The sequence below is a fragment of the Tursiops truncatus genome, chromosome 2 (genome assembly GCF_011762595.2).
Source record: "Tursiops truncatus isolate mTurTru1 chromosome 2, mTurTru1.mat.Y, whole genome shotgun sequence".
In the NCBI taxonomy this organism is placed as follows: domain Eukaryota; kingdom Metazoa; phylum Chordata; class Mammalia; order Artiodactyla; family Delphinidae; genus Tursiops; species Tursiops truncatus.
The window spans coordinates 107,234,561-107,260,404 of record NC_047035.1 but is presented as its reverse complement, the minus strand read 5'-3'; the positions used below and the strand labels follow the sequence as shown (position 1 = coordinate 107,260,404).

At 42.8% G+C, this 25,844-nt stretch overlaps 2 protein-coding genes and 1 pseudogene across 8 annotated transcripts in view; 2 read left to right on the top strand and 1 right to left on the bottom strand.

The window, feature by feature from the left end:
- The first annotated feature begins 1,997 nt into the window (after nucleotides 1-1,997).
- PDCD7 (programmed cell death 7) lies at nucleotides 1,998-13,989 on the top strand. 5 transcript variants are annotated; one of them, XR_004525203.2, is made up of 6 exons: nucleotides 1,998-2,917; nucleotides 4,868-5,006; nucleotides 9,900-10,136; nucleotides 10,408-10,495; nucleotides 10,605-10,967; nucleotides 12,199-12,332. XR_004525203.2 is itself a non-coding variant. In XM_033851820.2 (5 exons), exons 1-5 carry the CDS (start codon nucleotides 2,042-2,044, stop codon nucleotides 13,865-13,867), a joined length of 1,356 nt encoding a protein of 451 aa, XP_033707711.1. In that variant the 5' UTR covers nucleotides 1,998-2,041; the 3' UTR covers nucleotides 13,868-13,989. The 5 variants fall into 5 exon arrangements, 3 of the variants coding, with proteins under 3 accessions (XP_033707711.1, XP_033707713.1, XP_033707710.1); XR_004525204.2 differs by lacking the exon at nucleotides 12,199-12,332 and having other exon boundaries at nucleotides 10,605-10,706; nucleotides 10,823-12,192; XM_033851820.2 differs by lacking the exons at nucleotides 10,605-10,967; nucleotides 12,199-12,332 and adding an exon at nucleotides 13,852-13,989.
- Nucleotides 13,990-14,340: 351 nt separating this feature from the next.
- UBAP1L (ubiquitin associated protein 1 like) overlaps nucleotides 14,341-25,844 on the top strand; it is a 28,481-nt gene continuing 16,977 nt past the window's right edge. For 2 of the 3 annotated variants that reach the window (XR_004525205.2, XR_012329475.1), the window contains exons 1-3: nucleotides 16,191-16,370; nucleotides 21,427-21,498; nucleotides 22,456-22,747. Coding sequence is in view for 1 of the 3 variants with exons in the window: in XM_033851823.2 (XP_033707714.1) it covers nucleotides 22,628-22,747 (120 nt within the window). In the remaining 2 variants the exon portion in view is untranslated. Of the gene's footprint in view, nucleotides 16,371-21,426; nucleotides 21,499-22,455; nucleotides 22,748-25,844 lie in introns of all 3 variants that reach the window. The other variant, XM_033851823.2, reaches the window with a different exon arrangement.
- LOC117311350 (U2 spliceosomal RNA) lies at nucleotides 19,649-19,750 on the bottom strand (annotated as a pseudogene).

Sequence of the window (25,844 nt, the reverse complement as noted above, 5' to 3'; positions counted from 1 at the left end):
AAAATCATGATCCATAAGAGGAAAAACTGCTAAGTTGGACTTCATCAAAATTAAGAACTTTCGCTCTGAAAAAACAAAACAAACATGTTAGGATGAAAGGACAAGCTATAAAATGGGGGAAAAATATTTGCAAACCACATACAAAGGACTAATGTCTAGAATACATAACACAAATTTCAGCAGTGAAAAACCCAAAAAATCCAGTTAGAAAATGGGCAAAAGACATGATCAGACATTTCAGTGAAGAGGGTATACAGATGGCAGATAAGCATATGAAAAGATATTCAACATAATTAGCCATTAAAGAAGTGCAAATTAAAACCACAATGAAATATCACCACATATCTATCAGGTTGTCTAAAATAAAAAATAGTAAATACACAAAATGCTGATGAGAGTGCAGGCCAAATGGATGATTCATATATCGCTGGTGGGAATATAAAACGGTACAGCCACTTTGGAAAACAATGTGGCAGTTTCTTTAAAAATTAAACATGTAACTGGTGTATGACCTAGCAATTGCACTCCTGGGCATTTACTCCAGAGAAATTATGGTTTGTGTTCACATAAATACCTGTATACAAATGTTTATAGTAGCTTTATTCATGATAGCCCCCAAATGGAAAGAACCCAAATATTCTTCAGCAGGTGAATGATTACACAAAGTGTGGTTTCGTTTTATACACACATTTTTTTTGCACACCTTTATTGCGATAAAAAGGAACACTGGGGGCTTCCCTGGTGGCGCAGTGGTTGAGAGTCCGCCTGCCGATGCAGGGGACACGGGTTCGTGCCCCGGTCTGGGAAGATCCCACATGACGCGGAGCGGCTGGGCCCGTGAGCCATGGCCGCTGAGCCTGCGCGTCCGGAGCCTGTGCTTCGCAGCGGGAGAGGCCACAACAGTGAGAGGCCCGCGTACCGCAAAAAAAAAAAAAAAAAAAAAAAAAAGGAACACTGATGCAAGAACCTGGATGTATCTCTAGAGGATTAGGCTGAGTGAGAAGAGTAAATCCCAAAAGGTTATGTACTGTATGATTCCATTTATATAACATTCTAGAAAGGACAACAGTTATAGAAATGGAGGATTAGTGGTTGCCAGAGGTTAAGGAAGGGAAGTGGGTATGGCTATAAAGGGGCAAATGAGGGATCCTGGTAGTATGGAAATGTTCTGTATCTTGACCATTGATGTCAACATCCCGGTTGTGATACTGTAATACAGTTTTGCAAGAGAAACTGAGTAAAAAGTACCCGGAATTTTGCGGTACTATTTATTACAACTGCATATGAAGCTACAATTATCTCAGAGTTTAATTTTTAAAATCTAATCATGTGGCGTGAATGGCCTTCCCTGTCTCTTCTGCTTAAAACCCTCCAGTGGTTTCCCACAGTTCTTAAGATATGAGATCCTGGACGCTACGATCTTGTCCACCTCCCAGGATCACCAGGCTCCCTTCAGGCTTTCTGTGCTCCATCCACACTGGCATTCTTTCAGTTCCCGCACCAGACCTACTCCTAGTCTACTAGGGGGCTTTTGCAAATGCTGTTCCCATTCGGACTGTGCGTCCCTCTCTTCTTTCTCTTCTATTTCTACGATTTAACTCATAATTACCCTTCAGACCTCAGATGGAGTCTCAAAGCCTTAGGACAACCTTCCCCAACCTCTTTAAATTTAATTTTCCTATAAGCTCTTCTTGCCCTTTTTTCCTCTTTGGTAGTACTTACATTCGCCGCTGCCCTTTTGCATTTGATTGCAGGATTACTTGATTAATGTGTTTTCTTTACTAGATAGGTAGTTCTACGAGGAGAGGAACTGTATCTGTTAGTCGCACTGCAAAGGGGCTAGCTCCTCACCTAGAATGCTCAGTAAGGACAGTATTTTTTAATTGAAGGGTTGAATGAACGCCCATCCACGCGCCGGGCTCCCTGGGTCGGGTGCGTCACACTTATGTCGCGCGCGGTATACGTCACTTCCTCCCGAAAGACACTTTCGCTGGGAACCACTCAGATTCCTGTCACTTCTCAGAATCCCTCCGTGGTGGCCATGGCTCTGCCTCCCTTCTTCACCCCGGGTCGCCCGGGCCCGCCGCTCCCGCAGCCGCCGGCTCCCGCTCCCTTCGGCTGTCCGCCACCGCCGCTACCCTCTCCGGCTTTCCCACCGCCTCTTCCCCAGCGGCCTGGTCCCTTTCCGGGGGCCTCCGCCCCCTTTCTCCAGCCCCCGCTGGCTCTGCAGCCCCGGGCCCCCGGGGAAGCCTCCCGCGGGGGCGGGGGCGGGGGCGGCGGCGGCGGCTCCTTCTACCAGGTGCCGCCACCGCCGCTCCCTCCCCCGCCGCCCCAGTGCCGGCCCTTCCTAGGGAACGACGCCGGTGAGCGCCCGCGGCCGCCGCCTCCAGGCCCGGGGCCGCCCTGGAGCCCGCGCTGGCCTGAAGCACCGCCGCCGTCCGACGTGCTTGGGGACGCGGCCCTGCAGCGCCTGCGCGACCGGCAGTGGCTAGAGGCGGTGTTCGGAACCCCGCGGCGGGCCTGCCCGGTGACCCCGCGCGCGCCCGCCGGCCCCAACCTGGGCGAGGTTCGGGCTCGGTTGCGCGGGTCCCTTCGCCTGGTGCGGCGGCTGCGCGACCTGGGCCATGCGCTGCGCGAGGCCGAGGCTGACGGCGTGGCCTGGGCGCAGCTGCATGCGGAGGCACAGCCGCTGCGCGCCGAGCTGGCCGAGCGACTTCAGCTCCTGACCCAGGCAGCCTATGTGGGCGAGGCGCGGCGCAGGCTGGAGAGGGTCCGGCGCCGCCGGCTGCGGCTTCGCGAGAGGGCCCGGGAACGCGAGGCCGAGCTGGAGGCGGAGGCCACGCGGGCAGCGGAGCGCGAGCAGGAGATTGACCGCTGGAGGGTCAAGTGCGTGCAGGAGGTGGAGGAGAAGAAGCGGGTAAGAGCAGCGGATGCACACGGGAGCAGGGGTAGTGGTGTTTGACACCCGATGGGCCTTGAGGCTTTGCACTGTCATTCCTCAGGGCTAAGCTTCTTTTTCCTCATCCGTAAAATAGATAGTTTGCCTTTCCGACCTCATATTTCCGTATTGGTTGCGTGTTAATGGTGTACAGTAAATAACACAAATGCTCTAGGTACGCTGCAAAGTCCCATAAATACAAACTATAGGATTGCATAGTGGTTTTGCAGGGATGACAGATCTGTTTTCTGCTCCAGCGTTCTGTCCACTTAGTAACATTCACGACGAACAAGAATCTGGGTCCTTGCGTCTTGTCCTGCTCTAGGTGATTTTAAAAATACAAAAAAAGAGAACTTGGGGCATTTTCTCAAGGAACATATACCCTAATTGGCTGATGGGGCACTAGTGACGATTTTCCCAGGATTCCTTTATTTACAAGTTCAACAATATCCCAAGTTCAACGATGGTATTTTTGAGCACTTACTCAAAACCTTGTAACAGTCTGAGAGGTAGGCAGTATTATCCCAATTTTACAGATTAGGAAATTGAGGCAATAGAGAGGTTAACTTGCCAACAGTCACACAACCGGTTTGTGGCAGTTTCACTCCTGATTTGAGCCCAGATTGCTCGATTCCAAAGCCTACTGATCTCAAGTTTTAACTTAAGTAGAGGGCCAGGGTGAAACTGGAAATCAGTCAAATAGTTAAGGCATTCTCATTACTTTTGAATGCCTCTAGGGACTTCTCCTCTCCCTCCACTCTCCACAACCAGCGGGTACAGGCTTGTGTCCTCCTTGTGTCTGCTACAGCCCTGGCGTCTGATCCAACTCCCCTCTAAAGTATATTGATGGCAAGCTTTGTCTTCACACCTCCAGGAATATATCAGCGCTTTAAAGGAGAGTACTTGGAGGCAATGCCTTAACCTAAGGGAATATGAGTAAGTTCACCAGACATTTAATGTGGGCCCATTATGGCAGGCCCACTGCTGAGTGCTGGAAGTAGAGGTGAATAAGACATAGTGCTTGTCCTTGAGGGGCTTAGAGCACCATGGGGGATCATGTCTGTATAGCATGGTGTGTGTTAGGATTTCAACTGTAGGTGCTATAAAAGCCCAGAGAAGGAATATCTAATCCACTGGGGGAAGGTATCAAGGAAGGCTTCCCAGATGATATGGTGACATCTCAGCTGAGTCTTGTAGGAAATGTCAAAGCTAAGTGAAAGCAGCATGTGCAGTTCCAGAAACAAAAGAGTGAAACAGCATGGTGTGTCTGTAATGGTGAAACTATAGTGCTTATTTGACAGATGGGAAAGAGAGCTTTTAGGCAAAAGGATCCTCCCTACCATGCACTGTGAGGGTACTGGAGACAGAGTCCTATGAGTAGTGACTTGAGGAACCAGGGTTATTTAGCTTACATGTGAACCAACTTAAGAGAAAGATTGAGTCTTCAGATGTTTAAAAGGCTGTCATATCAAAGAGATCCTTGAGACTTTAGAGCATCGGGGCACAAACCGTGCTTAGGTTATCACTGAGAACATTGTAGAGTCCTAGGCCTTTCCAACCCCATTCTTTATCTTCCCTGCTAGTCTGAATCTTTGGATCCAGGAGTCTGCATTTTTAATAAGAGAGCCCCAAGTTAACAAGGTAAGTTGGAGGCAGATGTTCCTTGAACCACACTTTGAGAAACTCTGAGGAAGAAACAAAGGCAAGAGCCCACATGGAAGCTGCAGAGAAGATAATCCCTTGGCTGGACCAATGTAGAGAGGAGTTGTGCATGGCTCAGGAAATTGGGATGTAGATCCAGTAGAGTCTTTCTTAACCTTGGGACTGTCTGATCCTCTGAAATCTCAGGGCCAGGCAGATTTTCTCTGCTGTAAGGTTGTTACTCGTAAGGTTCCATACTGGGTCTCATGGGCTCTCTTTCTCATCCAGGAGCAGGAACTTAAAGCTGCTGCTGATGGTGTCCTATCTGAAGTGAGGAAAAAACAAGCAGACACCAAAAGAATGGTGGACATTCTTCGGGCCTTGGAGAAATTGAGGAAACTCAGGAAAGAGGCTGCAGCAAGGAAAGGTAACCATGGCTTTGCATTTCTTTCCATTCTTTACCCTAGCCCCCTCCTCCCCAAAATTGTTGAAGGAAAAATGCTTGATACTTCATTATTTTCACCAAGTAGGGTAACTAAGCTTATCAGCAGTACTTCAGAACTTTGGAAGTAGAAAGCCTCAGAAGGTATTTATCCCTGGTAGCCAAGATTGAAAAGGATGTGGGAACCCACCGCACTGTCTTCCTCTTTTTTTTACTTTTATAAAAAAATTAATTTATTTATTTTTGGCTGTGTTACTGCACATGGGCTTTCTCTAGTTGTGGTGAGCAGGGCTACTCTTTGTTGCAGTGCATGGACTTCCCATTGCAGTGGCTTCTATTGTGGTAGAGCACCGGCTCTAGGCTCACAGGCTTCAGTAATTGTGGCACGTGGGCTCAGTGGTTGTGGCTCACAGGCTCAGTAGTTGTGGCTCGCAGGCTCAGTAGTTGTGGTGCACGGGCTTAGTTGCTCTGAGGCATGTGGATCTTCCTGGACCAGGGATCGAACCCATGGCCCCTGCATTGGCAGGCGGATTCTTAACCAATGTGCCACCAGGGAAGTCCTGCACTGTCTTCCTCTTGACTCATCATTGCCATCCCAGGCATTCCTGGCCACACTTTTCTGAGTGAGGTTGGCGTGGCTGGTCAAGCCCATATACCAAGATGAAAGCTATTCTGTCTTTACTTGGTGCTTCAGAAAGTGTCGAAAACTTAGCATGCTCCTTCATATACATTTCAAACCTGAAACATTGATATTTGTAGAGGTGTGAATGGTTGGATGGGGCAGGGAGTGCCCTGCAGGCTGCATGGGTGTCCCTGGCTTACCTGCATGTCACTTTTGGACCCAGAGAACCTCAGTGGTCTCCTCTTGCCTCTAGAGGGAGCACTGGTTTTCTAGAAGTTCCCCAGTTGTGCTTTCCTGCCTGCCTGGATCCTTGCTCTTGCCAGTCTGTTTGTCTGGAGGGCCTTCAGTACCATCTTTGCCATTTTTAGCTCTCATTATCCTTCAAAAGTAAATACAGTAAATTCCATCCTTCCCCGATCTGGACTGAGGTGACCTACTGCTCCTTCTCATTTGCACCTGGCTTGAACAACATGCTGCCTTATTTAGTAGGCTGTAGGCCATTGACATTCACCAGGGATATTTGAGAGTACACAAATTAGCAAGTACCACAATAGCAAATGATCTGCCCTGTGTGGTTTAAAATATAATTGAAAACTGCAGCTCAGATCCTTAATAAAATGTCTCTGGGACATGTGCATTCAGTCAGGCTCATTCACTAGCTAAATGATTAACTTCTACATGCCAGCCTCCAGACTGGCTGATTCAGATTCAGGTCTCAGAATCAGATGACCCCACAAAGCATTCATGAATCAGAGGGAGGTTGCATCTACTGTGTTTACCTCTATCTCTTAATTATAATAATGCAAAACCTGAGGGCTACTATTTAATATTCCCCTACTTCATGTCCTCCGTGAGCTGAGTGTTCAGTAAACTTATGCCAAGTGAATTTATTGTACAACACAATTTCTATTAGTCTGCCTCACTTCGGTCTGAAAGAAGGAAGAAATTTTAGGAGAAATTAAAATCTAAAATAAGCAGGCTCTGGAGTTAACTGACTTGAATGTAAAACGATTTAGTATCTAGTAACTGGTTTTGTTGGATACTTTAAAAGAAAAAGAGCAACTTTCTAAGTTCTCTCACTGTGCTGAGAAAATGAAGCTGGTTATGTAAGCAGGGCCACGTCTCAAAGTGTCTTATTTGCTAGGCTAGACTTCTCACCTATGCTTAAAGCTGAGTGGAACCATTGGAAGCTTTTAAGCAGAGATGACAAAGGTCAGTGCTGGCAGAGTAGAGAAAGGTTTGGGGCTTCTAGGAGGGAGGAAAAAAGAGAGACTGATAGGGCTGTTGCAGTCTGGGCAGGGATAATATGGGAGTGTGAACTAAGAGTCAGATAGTGAGCTGGAGAAAAGTAAACAGATTTAAGAGATGTGAGTAGAGTGTGTGTGTGTGTGTGTGTGTGTGTGTGTACATATAAGTAAATAACTTGGGGGAACTCAGCATGTGGGAGCTGAAGGAAAAAAATGACTTTCAGGTTCTAGCTTGATCTATTGAATGAGTGATGATACCATTCTAATTGACCAGGAAAACAAGAGGGGGAACAGACTTGGGGCTGATGAGTTCAGTTTGGGACCTGTTATGTTTGTGGTGCCTGTGGTACATCCTGGATAAGAGTTTATCAGCATGTTGCTGTAACTAGGGATGACCTTGAGGAGATTGTGCGGTGTGAGATGAGGCCCAAAGACAAAATCCTAGGGAATGTCAAAATCAAGATGGGTAAGGAGGAGGCCACAAAAGAGATCAAGAGAGGTCAGAGATAGGAGGAAAGTGTAGACGCCTTACTTTTTCTGGAAAGTGGCAAATGCTCAGAGAGATTGTATAATTTTGGGCAGGTTACTTAAACTTCTCTGTGCCTTGGTTTTTCCTCACCTGTATGAAGGGAATAGTGATGGTACCGATCCATGGGGTGTTGTGATGATTAAATTAGTAAACATGCATAAAGTGTTTAAAACAGTCCTGGCGGGCTTCCCTGGTGGCGCAGTGGTTGAGAGTCCGCCTGCCGATGCAGGGGACATGGGTTCGTGCTCCGGTCTGGGAACATCCCACATGCCGCGGAGCGACTAGGCCCGTGAGTCATGGCCGCTGAGCCTGCGTGTCCGGAGCCTGTGCTCCGCAACGCGAGAGACCACAGCAGTGAGAGGCCCACGTACCGCAAAAAAAAAAAAAAAAATCCTGGCATGTAGTAAATGCTGTATAAGTGTTTATTATTATTATTATCAAATAATATAAAGATTAATAAACATCCATGGGAATTAGTACCCAACAGGTTATTAGTGACTGGTGCTGGGTGCATTTCAGTGGAGTGGTATGGGTAGAGGCCAGACTAGACTAGATCAAAGAGGAGGAGATAAGAAAAGCAGACAGTGAGTCCAGCTTATTAAAAGTTTGCCTGTGAAGAGAAGCAGGAGGGATAGTTAATGGCTTGAGGTCCTGCAGGAAGTAGGGAGATTCAGATCCCAGATGGAGGAATTAACTTAAGTGGAGAAGGACCCATTTTCCACTGAAATGAAAACGAAGAGGGCAAGGATGGGTAGTAATTCAGATGAGTAAAGTCAGCAGCAAAAAATTAAGGGATTTCCTGGCTGATAGCCTCTTTTCTCTAGGGAAAATGCTAGGTGGTTTGCTAAGAGTAGAGAAGTAAGGCTTTAGGAGGGAGGTGAATGTTTGAAATAATTGTTGTGAGGAATGAGTGAGAGCCAACCAGAAACACATGGGAGTATGGCTGTAGAGAGGTGCCATTATGGGCTGAGCTGATGTAACTATACACTGGCACTAGGTCACATAACCAAATGAGTCTGCAGTTGGCAGGGGAGCACAGAGCACAGGTCTATTGGGGTTTTGCTTAATGGGCGACCACACGTTTTGGTGAAATCTGATATATTAGATTGGAGGTTTTAGTGAAGCTGACAGAGTTTCGGGTAGAAAGTCAGAGAAGAGAATAATTGGGTTTAAGACTTCAGAGGTGGAAACTTTTTTCTGATCATGCCAAGGTCCAAAGACTGCACAAGGCCCTAAGGTATGGGTGGCTAAAGGGGAATAAAGGAGAAAGCATTGGTATCTAGGAGCTGCAGGAACTAGAGAAGTAATGGTAGAGGTGGAGGGAACCTAGATCATGTCGTTGCAGGGGGTCTGGAAGAGGATTGGTCGGGGTGGGGGGGGGCGGTTCAGAGGGAGTGTGTCATGGTGGTCAGGAGGGATCCATGAAAGGCTGAGGGGAATGAGCGCGGGTGGTGCAGGCCAGCACACCGAGATGGGAGCAGGCCACACCTTCTCAGGGGTCTGGAGGCACTTTGGGGCTGATGGCGTGTCTGTGTATTTTTGCTGTACTGAGAGATTTTAGTACTTGCAGCAGAGATTGTATGACCCAGAAGCCTAAAATATTCACTGTCGGGCCGCTTATGGAAAAGATTTGCCAATCCTTGGTCTAGGTAAAGAAATGAAACAAAACCATGAAATTATTATGAAACAACAAAGTGACAGCTTAAATTTCTCAGTGCATAGGAATTTTGTGTGTATTTGGAAAATAATTGGCAACTTAGTAGATGGATTTGAGTTGTAGAGTTTCCATAGGTGGGAATGAGTAGATGAAAACTTGTTCAAGCCAAGAAATCATGACAAAATGATCTGAAGGAACGTTAGCCTCGGAGATGAAGATAGGAGAGCGAATTCTGCAACTACTTAGCTGCCGTGGTTGAGGGAAAAAAGAGTCAGACCTCCAAATCAGGTTGACCAACCATCACATCTGTCCCAGGACACTGGGTTTTCAGTGCTAAAACTGGACAAATGAAACATTTGGTCACCCTGCCCTCAGCAGCAGACTGTGAGGTTATTGTGGTTGGTTAAGTGTATTTCTTCCTCACTGTCCAAGTGTGCGCTCTCAGAAGTTCAGACTCAGTCAGAGGAAAAATTGTTTATTAGTTGGGTCTAGGAGTCTGTGCTGTAGGAATTTCACAGTGAAGAAGTAAAAGACAGTTCCTCCCTTTAGTAGAGGAATTCTCCAACTGAAGGATCAAAACCATTAAGAAATAAACAAAATCAAAGGTTAAGTAGTGTGATACAGAAAGAGGAGTTAGTGAAAGTCAGGGGTGAAATTAATTGAAGACTCAAAAAGATCAAATTGAGACTTGAAGGCTGGTTGGAATTTGTAAACTCTAACCAAATTCATACTGTTAGTAGGACTTTGAGTCTGTTCATTAGAACATGGATTTGGGGATAAGAAAAAGTTGTATCTAAAATGTCATTTGCATCTCTTTGCCCAGGGGTCTGTCCTCCAGCCTCAGCAGATGAGACCTTTGAGCATCACCTTCAGCGACTGAGAAAACTCATTAAAAAACGCTCTGAATTATATGAAGCTGAAGAGAGAGCCCTCAGAGTTATGTTGGAAGGAGAACAAGAGGAAGAGAGGAAAAGAGAATTAGAGAAGAAACAGAGGAAAGAAAAAGAGAAATTTTTACTACAGAAGCGTGAAATTGAGTCCAAGTTATTTGGGGATCCAGGTAAGTTCCTCTGTAACCAGTGGAGGAAAGAAAAATACTAGATTGACAGCTCTTTTCCTCATGGATGATCTCCACCTAAGCTAAGAGGTGGTAGGCGACAAATTGGAAGGATCCTTTAGGATTTGAATTCTAAACTATATCCTGGAAATCAAGGATAAAGATGAAACACATTTGATCATATTGTATAATCATAGACTAAGTCACTTTGCCTTGAGAAATATGCTGTACATATGAAGCATGATGACATGGTATTGTGCCTTTTCTTTTTCAGATGAGTTCCCACTTGCTCATCTCTTGCAGCCTTTCCGGCAGTATTACCTCCAGGCTGAGCACTCACTGCCAGCACTCATCCAGATAAGGTCAGAGGGGCATTCTCCATGTTTTCCTTCCCTTAGGTAGCAAGAAGCAGTCGACAAAGTGCTTATGTTGTTGAGGTCTATTACTATATCTTTTTTTTTTTTTTTTTAGTTCCTTATGAGTTTATAGAATGTTTCCAAGTTTGAAGCATGCCACACACGTCTTGTTTAGTCCTCATCAGTTCTTGAGAAGTAGATGTCCCTATTTTAACAGGTGAAGACGCTGAAACTCAGGTTGTGACTTGCCCTCTGTATTATCCCATGCTATAGCTGTTATGTTGACTTAAATCATTGACTTCCTTTTCCTAATTCTCTTCTACTGCTAAACAGACCAAGGAAAAGAAACCCTCCCTGTGTACTCACCTGTGGAGACTGTTAACAAAGACCCACACTGACTTGTGAGTTCTTACAGGTCAAAGCCAAGAGAGCTGGGAACAAGGAGTCTCACCTTAATCTGCAGTTACTAATGAGCTAGGTAAAGTTTTCAGTTCTGAGTCTCACTTTCCTCACCTACAAGGTGAAAATGATGGACTAGACTGTGGCCTTCAAATGTGAACAGTAGTACCCTCCCAAATGTAATCTTTTGAAAAATCAGTTTGTATAACAATGAATGAATGGGTTCCACAGGCAGTTTAAATGTGTTATTGACTGGAAGCACTTTGTTATTTCTAGACTCCCCAAAGCATCTACTTGGGGCCTAAGTGTCTTCAAAGCCTGATTTGAAAAACCACTGAACTAAGTGCTCTCTGAGGATCCTTCCAAGGTCCAACAGTACTCTTTAGCGCTGTTCTGGGAAAAGTGTATTTCTGGTTAACATACAAGTTTTAGCCTTTAAATATATTACAATGGGTTCTCGTTATTTACAGCAGCTATATTCTGTAAAACTGCAAATGCTGAATTAGAGAATACTGAACTGCTGCTCCTGAAGGAAATACAGAGCTAGGCTCCTGTGAGCCTTTGGCCACGACATTTTCATCAACTGATCAATACCTAACCTTGTCTTTCTTTTTAAAGACAACTTATTTAATACATACTGTTGATTCATCAACATTGAACTCATAGCTAATGGCACTATAACTCATGCCTGAAGGTAGCTTATCTAACATACATGTGTTCTCCATGAGGCATATCACAGCCTTCTAATGCTAGCTATAGCACTCCAGCACTGTACTCGGGAGCCATTTTAAACAGCAAAATGCCAATAGAGAGCACAAAAATTTGAAGAATGTGGTACTAAACAGACTACAGAAAAGATACTTGTTGACAGTAGGGGAGCTGAAAAGAAGAAGGCAGAGTGTCACCTTGTTCCACCACAGTTGGGAACATGCCTTTTGGTGACTCAGATTTTTCACTGCTCTGTGCATGTTGGCAAGTAACCAGGGAAGCACCATGAGTAATGATTTGTGGGTTACAAATAAATTTTAGTGAATAGCCAAATTTGCAAATACAGAATCTGCAAATAATGAGGATCGACTGTATATTCATTATTTGGTTATCCATAAAATATAAGTTATTTGGCGTTTTTTCCCACTTACATATATGTACATTTAAGAAATAGTCTTTTGCATAATTTCTAGAAATCAAGTTCTTTAATGGACTCATATCGGTCATTTGAAAGCAAAGTCCTGTAATAGAATATTTAGTTGCTAACATAGTGCTTGGAATGAAACAAAAATAAACAGTTGTTCTGTAATTTTCTCATTAAGGCATGATTGGGATCAGTACCTGGTGCCATCTGATCATCCCAAAGGCAACTCCGTTCCCCAAGGATGGGTTCTTCCCCCGCTCCCCAGCAATGACATCTGGGCAACCGCCATTAAGCTGCATTAGTAAAGATGCTCCAGGAGTGTCGTCCAGCCAAGGCTCTTTCCAGCTCTAAGTATTAGTGACGCTGCCATCTTCTTGTACTGTAGTATAAATCACAACCTCTAAACTCCACGTGGCATTGCCCTACCCAGAAGTTACATTTTCCTTCTGTCCTCTGTCCTGGCCAAGGTGCCTCTTGAATCAGGAGATTAATATGGTTCCTCAGGAAAGGACCTAGGTGAACTGAGGTTTTTACGACAGGCAGTGGCCTTGGTTCATGAAATTCGCCTCTGTTTTGAGGGGCTTGGTCCAGATTGATTTATAAGTTTACTTTTATCTTTCTTGTGTGGTGATGGATAAGTATACGCTATACACTCATACCCTCGACACAGGTGTGCACTGGGTAGATTTAGCAGTTCCTTCCCCAGTACTCCTTGTTAAAGCAAGCTTGATGCAAAACCTCCTTACCTTTCTTACCCAGAGAGCCTCCTAACTTCCAGGAAGAAAGGTCAGAAATGCTTTATCTTCAGTTTTGTGAATCCCACTTTTTGTGCAGCTGGAGAGGCTGGGCTGCCAGAAAAGCTGGTGGCCTTGTCTGGTAGTCAAGTGGAGAACTTGGAAAGCCTGAAGAGTACCTGTACCCAAACTGGATTGTGTTTTAATGGATGATGGCTGCATTTTCCCCATATTAGAAGGATCCTAATGAAAGCACCTGCTTTTTAAGTTCCTAGAGGTCTGGTTGTTCAGAATCTGCAAGGATAAAAATTAATTTCCTTATGGGAGTGGGACCTTGATTAACCTCACTCAGTCACATTGTGGGAGCTGGTATAGTGGAAATTGTGGAATTTTCTTAGGAACTCAAGCTTCCAAAAATATACATGTAATTTAAGCTGGGGGAAAAGCAGATAAAAATAATAAAATTTATTTTTTTATACTCATTAATAAATGCTGTTGTGCCTGGAGATGATCAGTCATATAACATGTCAGGTTTTTTGTTTTATTTTGTTTTCCTTTTTGCCATTTATTGTGTTATTTATATTTCCAAAAAGCTAAATAAATATCATTTTTAGTTTGAGCCTTTGCCCCCAATTTGTTGCCTCCCAAATCACTACACACTGTTTCACATTGATGAAAGACATTTACTGCAAAGTTCAAATTTATTAACTAGGCATTTGCTACCGGAAGGTGAATCTCAAGCACCAAACTTTTTAGGTGCTATCCAACTCTGGATAAACAGGAAAGGACATCTCAACTTTGGAAGTGATTTCATGTACTTCGAAGCTCTTGGATACAAGATGCTAACACATTTGTCCCTTTTTTGTTGTTTCGTTTGCACTGTTTATATGTTATGCATTACAGAGTTAACAGGGTATGAGGGCCAGCACTCCTCTAAAGTGTTTCTAAGCTCATAAACCTCAGAATCTGATGTGATTAGCCTCACATAACCCCGTAGGCCTGTGTGCCCTTTTGTTATAAATCTCCACCATTTTCTGATGAGATGCAGGAAGAGTAGAAATAAAAGATGAATTGTACAATGTATGTTTGGTGTCCAGACAGCCTTGCCACTAAGATACCTGCATTGATGGGGTTAGGGAGTGTGGAGCAAGGACTCAGGAAAACTCCGGCAGCAGAACCCAAGGAAAAGAAAGCATTTAACCTCAGGTGGAAAAAACCATTCCCTCTTCCCTCTCATTCAGCTTCTGCAAAGTTTTAATAAAGTGAGCATTATTTTTATTATTTGGTCTTTTGTTAAGTTTTTCCTAGTTTATGCCCTGTGTAGTGGTGGTGGCAGCAGCCACTGGTACTTTAAGGCAGCTGTCCCCAACCTTTTTGGCACCAGGGACTGGTTTTGTGGAAGAAAGTTTTTCTAGGGACCAGTGTTGGGGAGGGGAGTGGGGGTGGGGATGGTTCAGGCTGTAATGCGAGCGATGGGGAGCCGCAGATGAAGCTTTGCTCACTTGCTCACTCACTCGCTGCTCACCTCCTGCTGTGTAGCCCAGGGGCGGGGGGTGGGGTGTGGGGTGTGTTGGGGACCCCTGCTTTATAGGTTCAGAAAGAAAGACTTTTAAAAAATATATATTTACTTATTTTGGCTGCTCCGGGGGTCTTAGTTGCAACACGCAGGATCTTCGTTGGGGTGTGTGGGATCTTTTTAGTTGCTGCATGCGGGCTTCTTAGTTGTGGCATGCAAACTCTTAGTTGTGGCAGGCATGCGGGATCTAGTTTCCTGATCAGGGATCGAATCTGGGCCCCCTGCACTGGGAGCTTGGAGTCTTACCCACTGGACCACCAGGGACGTCCCAAGAAAGACTTACAGTAGTGTCTTTAATGAATTGTACTCCTGAGAATATGGACAGTATCATTGTAATCTTATCCTACAGTCTTTTCTTTTTAATTGTGGAAAATTTCAAATATTAAAAAGTAAAGAGAATGGTATAATTTTTTTCATCATCTGGCTTCAAATAATGGTCAACTCTTGACCAATCTTGTTTTATCTGTACCCCTACCAATCACACTGGATTATTTTGAGGCAAATCTCAGATGCCATATTACTTCATAGGTGTTTATGTAGCTCTAAGACATTTAAAAAATTTAACCACTGCTATTATTGCACCTAAAGAAATGAATAACTCCTTAGTATCATCAAATATTCAGTCAGTGTTTAAATTATCTCATAAATGTGTGTTTTACACTTTGTTCCAAATCAAGATCTGGATGCAATCTATGCATTGTTGTTGGTTGATGTGTCTCTTAAGTTTCTGATAACCCATAGGTCTCTCTTTCCTTCCTCCTATGTACTGTTGCACTTTCACTCCCTTGCAGTTTATTACTTGAAGAAATCAGATCATTTTTTTCCTAAAGAGTTCCCAGTCTGGATTTTGCTAACTGCATCCTTGTGATTACATGTTCCTCTATTCCTATAATATAATGATTAGACAGAGCTGTACTGTCTAATATGGTAGCCATGTATGGTTATTGGGGACTTGAAATTGAGTTTGAACTGAAATTGAGTTTGATTTGCCATGTACAATTACACATGTGGTTCACATGTTTCTATTGGACCACTCTGATCTAAATGTTTGATGACATTAAGATCGGGATTTTCTGGCAAGAGTATTTCATAGACCTGGTGTGTACTCCGTTTAGGAGGACTAATTGGTTGTCTTATTTTGTGATCTTAGCAGCCATTGACATTCAAGACCTAGACACACTCATTTGGATTTGCAAAATAGTGATAGTTTAATTATGCCCTTCTTTCTTTAATTATCAGCTGGAATATACTAAAAGGAGAAAGAGCCCCTCATCAACTATTTGGTTACCCTGGGGTACAATTTGTATAGGAAAGGCAAAAAAATAAATACATGATTTTATTTACTAGTTTTCAAAATAATGAGGTAGTTCCATAGCATCCTCCAAAAGTTACCAGTGAATTTTTTTTTAAGTATCATTATGAACTCAGATCTAAATGTATTTGTCTTTTAGTCCATTGTTTTTATCTTTTTTTATTGATTGCCTCACCTTTGGCCAGTGCGAGCCTCTTTTAACTCCACTCCTGAGTTCCCACTTAATCCCAGTATTCTGTTCCAAGTTTATCTTGCACATTTCCTATCCCTGACCTATACCTATATTCTCTATGTATTGAACATAAATTAATGAAAATAGAGAATTAAACTCTTTCAAAGACTAACTAGAAATGTGTTGATTCATCATGTCGTATATGCAAGTAATTTGTTTATCTTGACAAATTTCCAGGAGACCCTGGATTTGTGAGAAACTCTAACAAAAGCGTTTATTTTTAAGAAATTAGGTAAATACAGGGAAGATTGGAAAATGAAAGAGATTAGTTGTATGTTAAATACTAAGAGTGTTCAACGGGAGTGCCTGAGTTTATGACGTCAAAGAATTTGCTACAGCCACCCAACTTAATCACTTTAAAACCATTCATGTTCCTATGTCCACGTGACTTTCGTGCAAGGATGTATCAAGAAGCTTAGCTGAGATTATACCATCTGTTGTAGCAATTCACTTCTACAAGTTTTGTCCACAGAGAAGCTATCCTGGGAATTACAAGGTAAGTACAAAGTATGTCTTGTTCCATTCCAATAAGAATAGTATATATAGAAGGAATGTGAATGCTGTGAAGTAGTAGCTGTGGTAGAATTTAGGAACTAGAGATTACATTTCCAAGCATTTCTAGCTAAGTTTTTTTTAAAAATTGCTTATAACAAATAAGCTGTTCCCGCATAATTAACTTTTTCCTTTTGAGTGCACCCATCAGTAGATCCCGACTTGCCACACCTGGCTATCCATGAAGAATTTGTTTCCATTTGCTTTGTGGAATAAACTGGGTTTTTCATAGTCTCTGAAGCAAAGATTGAAGTCTTTGAGGCAATTGGTGTTAGAGTGGATAACTATGCAGAGCAGTAGACATTTTCCAACTTTATTAACTCATTCTTGCCGGAATGTGGTTACCAGGATTTGAACAGTGTTCTTGGGAAATGATTTCTATTTACCATTTTCCAGGTACAATGTGAAATGCTGGAGACATAAAAAGGGGGCAAACAGACAGGATTCCTGCCCTCCTGCAGTTAGTCTAGAGTAGAGAAGCTTAATGATTATACAGATAATTAAAGTCAGTTAAAATTGTGATAAGCACTACAAAGAAAAAGTACTTAGTCACAAATTTATATTTTTCACTGTTCAAATTTTTTTAAGTGCCTGTTGAGGCTCAGATAATTTGCTAATAAGTACAAGGGCTCTAATGGTGAGCAAAATACCAAATACTCCCTAATGCAGGTTTTGAGGGAGATAGATATTAATCCAACAATCATAAAAAATGTGCCAAGTGCTTTGAAGGAGAGCTACGGTTCCATTAGATTGATTAGGCCTCCCACCCTTTTTTCCCTCAAACAGTGTTCTGTAATGCTTTTAGGTGAAATAATACAAAATATCTGTGTATTATATAGTAAGGGTAAGAATTCATTCAGTTTATGTATGTATATGCTAGGTCACAAAGTCAAATATATTTCATTCTGTGGGACACAGTAGAAAAAAATCTTGAAAACCAATGTACTAGTTGGATTGATTCAAGTTCGGGTGTCAGGGAAAGCTTTTTTTGAGGAAATGCTGTTTCAACAGAGCTCTGAAGAATTAACTAGTGGGAAGAGACAAAGAGGAGCATAGCAAGTATCTGGAGCAGCATCCACAAAGGCCCTCTGGGGGGCCAGGAGACCAAGGCAAGTTGAAGGCCATCATGGCTAGAGTAAGACAGCAAGTGAAGGAGAAGGGGCCAGACGCTGTAAGGCTTTAGAATCCCTTGTCAGGAGTTTACTTTTACTCTGAGAGTAGGTGGGAACCACTGGAGGCTTTTAAACAGTGGAAATGGCTTAGTTTGCTGTTTTGAAATGATCATTTTCATCCCAGTGTGTGGAACAGAATCATAAGGCATGAGAGGATACATGGACATCAGTTGTCTGAGTGAGAGATAATGGGGGCTTGGATTTCCACGGTAGCAGTGGAGGTAGCATGAAATGGCTAGATTCCAGAGATTTAGGACAGAAAACCTGGCAGGGATTTGAGATGGGTGGCAGTGAAGGAGAAGAAAGTATCAGGGGTGAGTCCCAAGCTTGTGTGCCCCTTAGACGTTCCTTGAGACAAGGAATACTGGAGGAGGAGGAGCAGTTTGGGGGAGGGGAAGATCAGAGTTCACTTTGGGTATGTTGAGTCTGAAGCACCCTTGAGACATCTTGGAGGACATGCCTCAAGGGCAGTTGTGTTGTGAGTTTGATCTTAGAAGAGCACTGGAGAATTTAATGTGTGAGTATTAGATTATTGAAGCTATGGGCAAGGATGAAGTCATTTTGGGAGGATAGTGGACACCTTTAGAAAATAATACTAGTGTCATTGTGGGGACTCCATGTAGACCAATTACTACAATCCCCACCTACCCAGCCCCTTGCCCCAGGCTGAGATGTGGCCATATGGGCACAGACCCACGGACTGCTGATGGAAAGGTCCTGGATTATGCAGTTTGTTGAAGCATGCAGACTGGCTTTCCTAATATCGCCATTGTCCCACCCTCACCCCATCCCTTCAGACCCCTTCAGGGCTTTCTCTGCCTACTGAATGGGATTAGCACTCAGCCTGAAGTTCAGCACCCTCCCCAGCTCCACCCCAATCTACCCCTTCGATCTTACTGCAGACAGCTTCTCAGCACAAAGGATATACTTGAGTCAAGCAGCTTGTCTCCCCCTCACTCTGCCCTGCCTCTGCTCCCTGGCTTAAGCTGTTCTCTCCCTGGAGTTATGCTCTCCACTCAGCCTTTTCCCTGCTCACAGGCTGTTCTCCCACCCTCCAGGGTCCAGATCAAGTCCCATCTTTCCTGAAGTTTCCCCAACCCCCCATAAGAACTAGAATATTCTCCTCCCTCTGAAGAATATCATCACTTAATGATCTGTACCTCTTATTTTGTATTTAGCAGATGCAGATGTGACCGTCATTTTAGAATATGTTCTAACTAGATCACGTCTTGCACTGTAGCCCTTGCTGCTATTAAGAGGTGTTTCCAGAATCCTCAAACTCTTAAATTACTCTAGAAGCAAGTATAATGCTGAGTAGAGAATATCTGTTAGGATGCAGGTGCTGGGGCAGAGGGAAGGAAGCAGGAGGCTGGCCCTGTACTTGCTCATTGGACAGGCAGTTCACACTTGGGACTCAGCACAACTGTGGTCCTTCCCCATAGCTAAGAATTCTAATGATAGCTGAAAATGTGAACAATAAATCTGAGAATGCCAAAACTTCCTAACTTTCATGTATCCCCTACAACTCCCTACACTCAAAGGTCCCCTGTAGGAACAGGTTGATGGGGCAGATAACTTACTGATCACACTGAAAGCTGTCTGATCCTGTAGCATAAAGACTCAATGCCAATATGATGGGAAACTATCTCCCAACATGGGGTGGAGAAGCCTTTTGAGTCTTACATACAGTAAGACACTGACAAAAGAGGGCAGAGAGTAGAAATGAGGGAATTAAAGGATTTGCCCATCTGGCCTCATTTGACCTCTCTGCACTCAGATTATCGACTCTACCTCCTCACATGATGCTCTCATGTGGGTGTGGTGATGACCCCAGTGACCCCGAACAGCAGGGCTTTGCACCATCCTGGTAGGGATGACATTGTATTGAGCCAGGGAGCCACTCCCTGGTGTGGGCTCCCTGCTAAGCCCTGATTATTTGCAAAATGCCAGACTGTGGTCAGGAGTCTAGATTTAAGTGTATATTATAGGCAGTCATGAAATTGAATTATGTGAATGAGTTTTGCTTTGTTTTTTAAGGCAAGAATATTTAATGTGGTCTAAAATACATAAAAAAGCAAATCCCTGGCTGTTGTGAATATAATTAAACTAACAGCTACTACACTTGATCTTAGCCAAAAGGCTCAGAAGCTATGTGTGAATTTTTAATGTTTAGATTTCAGCTTTAGTAGATATTGTTGACTAATAATAATTGACTTTCTCACCAACAGTGCATGAGAGTTCCAGATATTCCACAACCTCATCAACACTTGATATTGTTAGGCTTTTAAAAATTTTAACTCTTCGTGTGTGTGTGTGTGTGTGTGTGTGTGTGTGTGTGTGTGTGTGTGTGTGTGCGTGTGTAGTGTTATCTCATTGTTTCATTTTGCAGTTCACTGATGACTAATGAGGTTAAACAACTTACATGTTTATTGGCTATTTGGATATTCTCTTTTGTGAGGTGCCTGTTAAAATCTCTTGCCTATTTTGGGATCTTTTTCTTATTGATTTGTAGAAGTTTTTTGCATATATTGGTTATGAGTACTTTGTCAGATATGTGTGCTACAAATATCTTTTCCCCCTCTGTGATTTGCTTTTTCACTTAATGGTATGGTGATGAATGGAAGTTCTTAACTTTAATGTAACTCAATTTATCAGTATTTCCTTTATGGTTAGTCTTTTTTGTAACCTTTTATGAAATGTTTGCCTTTTCTAAGGCCATAAATATATTCTCCTATTTTATCTTCAAGCTTTTTTTACCTTTCACATTTAGATGTACAGTCTATCTGAAACTGACCTTTGTTTATGATATGAGGTAGAGGTCAAGATTTTTTTTTTTCTAGGTGAATATCCAGTTGGTCCAGAACCATTTATTTAAAAGACCTTCATTTTCCTACTGCTTTGCAGGGCCAGTTTTGTCATAAATCAAGGATCCATATATGTGTGGATCTGTTTCTGGACTTTTTTTTTCTGTTCTATTGGTCTCTTTGTAAGCTCTTATGTCAATACCACACTGTATTAATTGCTTTCACTTTAAACTAAGTCTTGACATCTGATAGTATAAATCTTCAACTGTGTTGCTGCTTCTTCATGATTGTCTTGGCTTTTCTTGGCCCTTTGCATTTTATTTAAATTTAGAATTAGTTTGCCAATTTACACCAAAAAATGTGGTGGAATTTTGATACGTGGGATCTATAAATCAATTCAGGGAGAATTGATATATTTACAATATTGAGTCTTACAAGCCATGAACCTGGTATGTTCCTCCATTTAATCTAATGTTTTATAGTTTTCTGTGTAGAAGTCTTATAAATCTTGTGTTAGATTGAGTCCTAGGTAATTAATGCTAATATAAATGGTATCAATCTCTAATGAAAAAATTAAAAAAATTTTTATTTTATATTGGAGCATAGTTGATTAACAATGTCGTGTTAGTTTTAGGTGAACAGCAAAGTGATTCAGTTATACATATACATGTATCTATTCTTTTTCAAATTGTTTTCCCATTTAGACTATTACAGAATATTGAGCAGCATTCCCTGTGCTAAACAGTAGGTCCTTGTTGGTTATCTGTTTTAAATATAGCAGTGTGTATATGTCAATCCCAAACTCTAACGAAATTTTTAAAAGATAACATTTATGTGGTTTGTTTTTTTTATGTAGAAATACAATAGATTTTTGTATATTGACTTTGTATCCAAAGACTTGCTAAATTACCTTACTATTCTTTTGGATTTTCTACATATAAATATGTCGTCTAGAAATAATGGTGGGTTGGTTTCTTTCCAATCCTTATACTTTTGTTTTATTTTTCCCTCTCTTTTTGCACAGACTAGTACCTCCAGTGCAGTGTTGAACAGAAGAGATGATGGGGACATCTTTGTCTCATTTCCAATCTTGGGGGTATATTTTAATATTTCACCATTAAGTGGGATGTTTGCTTTAAATGTTTTAGAGATTTTCTTTGTTAGGTTAAGGAAATTCTCTTCTATTCTTAAGTTGCTAAAAATGGTTTATTGTTTCTTAAAATCATGAGTGGATATTGATTTTATCAAGTGCTTTTTCTGCATCTATGGAGATAGCTAATTATACACTTTTTCATTTTTATTCTATTGATATTTATCTTTATTCCCATTGATTAATTTTGGAATGTTAATCCAGTCTCTCATTCCTGAAATAAACTCAACCTGGCAGTATTGTATTTTTCTATCCATAATTATTTTTGATAAGATTTTTGCATTTATTTTCATGAAGTATCAGCCTCTAATCTTCTTGTCAGGTTTGGTATTTTTTTTTAACATTAAAAAAATTAATTAATTAATTATTTTTTGGCTGCATTGGGTCTTCATTGCTGCACACGGGCTTTCTCTAGTTGCGGCAAGCAGGGGCTACTCTTCCCTGTGGCGTGCAGGCTTCTTATTGCGGTGGCTTCTCTTGTTGCGGAGCACGGGCTCTAGGCGGGCGGGCTCAGTAGTTGTGGCTCGCGGGCTCAGTAGTTGTGGTGCGTGGGCTTAGTTGCTCCACAGCATGTGGGATCTTCCTGGACCAGGACTTGAACCCATGTCCCCTGCATTGGCAAGCGGATTCTTAACCACTGCGCCACCAGGGAAGCCCCCAGGTTTGGTATTAAGGTGATGATGAAATCAAAACAAGTTAGGATGTATTCCTTCTTTTCTGGAAGAGTTTGTGTAGTTTGATATTTCTTTCTTAACCATTTGGGTGCAAACTTGATGAAATGCTTTAGAACTAGTGTTGCAAACCGTGTTTTGGGAAACAGTGGTCTAGAGAGCAAAACTTAAACATGAAATAGTCAGTTGCTGTCGGTTTGAATGCTCTTGTTTTATTCATTTCCTCCCTTAGGCAGCACGGGCCTTTCCCTTCCTGGCTCTGTGGGGCTCGGCGAAGTCACCACATAGGAGAGCAGTGAGCCATTTGAGACCTGAGCCTGGTCCGCAGGAATTCGCTCTCTCCCTGCCAGCAGGAGGCCTGCCCCAGCCCTGCTCAGCCATCTCCACCATCTTCCTCTGACAGAATGAATGCCCTGGATGGTGTCCCCTTCAAGGTGCCCAAGGGCTTTGTGATAGGCACAGAGCCCCTCCCTGGGCCAGAGCTCAGTGTCCCAGACTGCAGGGAGCTTCTGCTGGGTTCTATGGTAAGTATATCTCTCTTTCTGTCTTCTCATCCCTGGGTCTCTGGGTCTGATGCTGAGCCTCATTAGGTCCCTTGTTCCTTGATTTTAACTGGCAGCCAGTCCTGTTCTGGTATATTCTAGGATGTTCAGAAATAACCCAAGAGGAAAAGATATTTCATGAAGAAGGCTAGTGTCCTGGTGTTGGGGGCTATTTAGTGGGTCTTATTTTAAGTTTAGAATAACTGGAAGGTTGCCTATATAGAGTAACTGAGAGTCATAGCAAGGATGCTCCAATTCCTCTGTTCTCTATCAGCCTGCTGCCAATTCTAAAATTCCACCATTAGAATCACTTAGTTGGGCTAAGATACTATCTCCAGAATCCTCCATTAAAATGCAGACAGTTACATGGGACACATCAGAAGGGATTACTATTCCACAGACCCAAAGCACATCTACCCTGGGGGCACCCTTGAGGCACCCCTTGCCCCACAGCTCACACTGGGATATGCACCCAGTATATATGGTGGTATCACATACCCTCAGGATAAACATGATTATTTAACTTCCAAGTGAGTCAAATTTACTTGAAGATTTAGGAGGAAACCTATTGCATTTATATTATAACACAGATGTATCATGGGGTAGAAGGCAAAATTCACATGAATTTTTAAAAAATGAAAGAAAAGGCTTGCAGAGAACTGTGGAGCTCATGTTGGGTCTCTTGGGACAGAGTCCTTGGGCTCTTCTGTCCTCAGTCAGCGCTGTGTGGGCTAACTTTGTAGGAAAGTTTGAGGATCTAGTTCAGCTCTCATTCACTTTTGCATATGAGGACCTGAGGCTCAGAGAAGGGAAATGATTTGTCCAAAGTTAGTGGCAGTGGCAGGACTAAAACCCAGGTCCTGACTCTAGATCATTTCCTGATAGCTAAGAGAAGGATTGGAACATGAGAGCCATCAGACAGATAATGTTCGAGGGCAAAAAAAAGGGTTGTGGGAAGTGAGGTGCAGAGAGCATAGTCCAGGAAGGAGAGGCCTGGGGAGGGTCAGGTAGAGAGGCATGAGTGGCCTCTGGGGACAGGAGCAGGAGACTTATCTGCAGACCCTGGAGTTGCACTTAAGCTCCTTAGGACCCAGAACAGAAATAAGCTTTGTAAAGCCCAGAGCACAGTGTCCAGTGGCCCACGCTCTGTGGGGCAGGAGTTCTTGCCCTCCCCAGGCAGCCTGTGCTGTGGGCCCTCTGGCAGTAGAGCCTGTATTGTTGGGAAGAGGAACTTGCTTTAGTAAACTCCAGGGGAGGTAGACTATCACAACTTTTCCCTCTCTGCTGGGCTCAAAGCAAGCTGGGAAGAGGCTATTCTGAAGGTTATTTCTCCTCGAAGCAGAAATGTGTACCCTTCTGCCAAGTCTATGTCTAGTGTCCTAGCCCATGTGCTGGCCCTGTCTCTGCCTCCTGTTCTCAGGGTGGGCATCTGTACTCCCTTGTGCCTGTTTCCCTTCCTGAGCCTCCATTTCTTTTACTGCTGTGGCAAATAATCAAATAGAGACTCCAAGTATGATTTACAGCCTCTCCTGGTCAGTCTTCCAAATGTACTGGGCTGTATTCCCAGTGTTTGGAACTTGAAACACATTTTCCCATAGCAACAATGTTATAGCTAGTAGTTAGATTATCAGATGAACCTGTAGTGGCCTAAGAGAAAAAAAGAAAAAAATAGCTACCATTTATTGAGCACCTGCTATGCACCAGGCCCATGCTAGGTGCTCTTTATACGTTCACTCTTCTCTCTCATTTTTATGACCCGTTTAGCAGGTGGGTGTTCCTTCCCCATGGCACAGGAAACCAAAGTTTCCACCCAGGTGACCAACAGGGTCATGTGGCTTGTAAGTGACACAGCCAGGACTCCAACGTGATCAGACCCCAAAGCCCATGTCCACTCCCTGTACCCTACTGCCTTCCCAAGGAGCCTCAACAAGTCTGTGTTTTGTTGTTTCATCATAGTTTCATCATCCCTTTAATCAGAGTTAATTTCCCTTTTGTCAATTAAAATTTTTAGAAAGAAAATATATTCATACAGTTTGAAATGAAATACATATATATAATGTATATATATGTATATATAGGTATAGCACAAGGGTCAACAAACATTTTCTGTAAAGAACCAGATAGTAAAAACTGGCAATTACTTAACTCTGCTGTTGTAGGGAGAAAGGGCCATAGAGATTACAGAAAGTAGTGGATGGGTATGGCTGTGTTCCAATAACACTTTATTTATAAAAACAAGGTTGGAGGTCGGTTTGGCTCCCAGACAGTTTGCCTACCCTGAAAGAGTGAAAAGCCTTCCACTGACACCTTCCCATCTGTCCTGTCCCCACCTCACTGGTGACCTCTGTTACTCATTTTTTAAAATGTATTCTTCTGGAGATTCTTATGTGTGTATATAAAAGCAAATACAGCTATTTCTTCCTTTTTTACACCAAGGGTAGCATTTTATATACACTGTTTGTCTTGATTTTTTTCACCTAATATATTTTAACACCTTCCATATCAATACATAGAAAGCTTCTTCACTTTGTTTTTCACTGTATTGCGTTAAATGAATACATCGTACTTTATTGAATGAATCCCCTCTTGATGGACACTTAGGTTCTTCCCAGTCTTTTGCCATTACAAACAATGCTGCAGGGAAAGACTATGCAGATGTCCTTTTGAATTGAAGTGTGTTGCCATATTGCTCTCCATAAGGGTTATATTGACTTACATCCAACCAGCGCTCTACAAGAGGCCTATACCTCAGCTCCACTCCCCAACCGAGAGTCATAAGATTTTGGATCTTTGCCCAGGGATAGGCAAATGGTATCTCAGTGTAGTTTTATTTTGCCTTTCTCTTATCCTTAGTGAGGTTGAGCAGCTTTTCATGTGTTTAAGAGCCATCTGTATTCCCTTTTCTGTGGACTGTCCATATCTTTTGTCCATTTCCCTGTTGGGCTGTTGGTCTTTTTCTTATCTATTTCTAGGCACTCCTATATTAGTCTGTGTTATCAGAGCTGTTTTCCTTCCAGTTGTCATTTGCCTTTGACCTTGCTTATGGGGTATATTTGCCATGCAGATTTTCACATGTGCG

What these genes read in the sequence shown, in the direction of transcription:
- PDCD7 (XM_033851819.2), top strand. Translation starts at nt 2,042, where the DNA reads ATGGCTCTGCCTCCCTTCTTCACCCCGGGTCGCCCGGGCCCGCCGCTC. An exon ending in AGAGGCTGCAGCAAGGAAAG is followed by an intron (nt 5,007 to 9,899) that starts GTAACCATGGCT and finishes CTCTTTGCCCAG; the next exon opens with GGGTCTGTCCTCCAGCCTCA. An exon ending in CAAGTTATTTGGGGATCCAG is followed by an intron (nt 10,137 to 10,407) that starts GTAAGTTCCTCT and finishes TTTCTTTTTCAG; the next exon opens with ATGAGTTCCCACTTGCTCAT.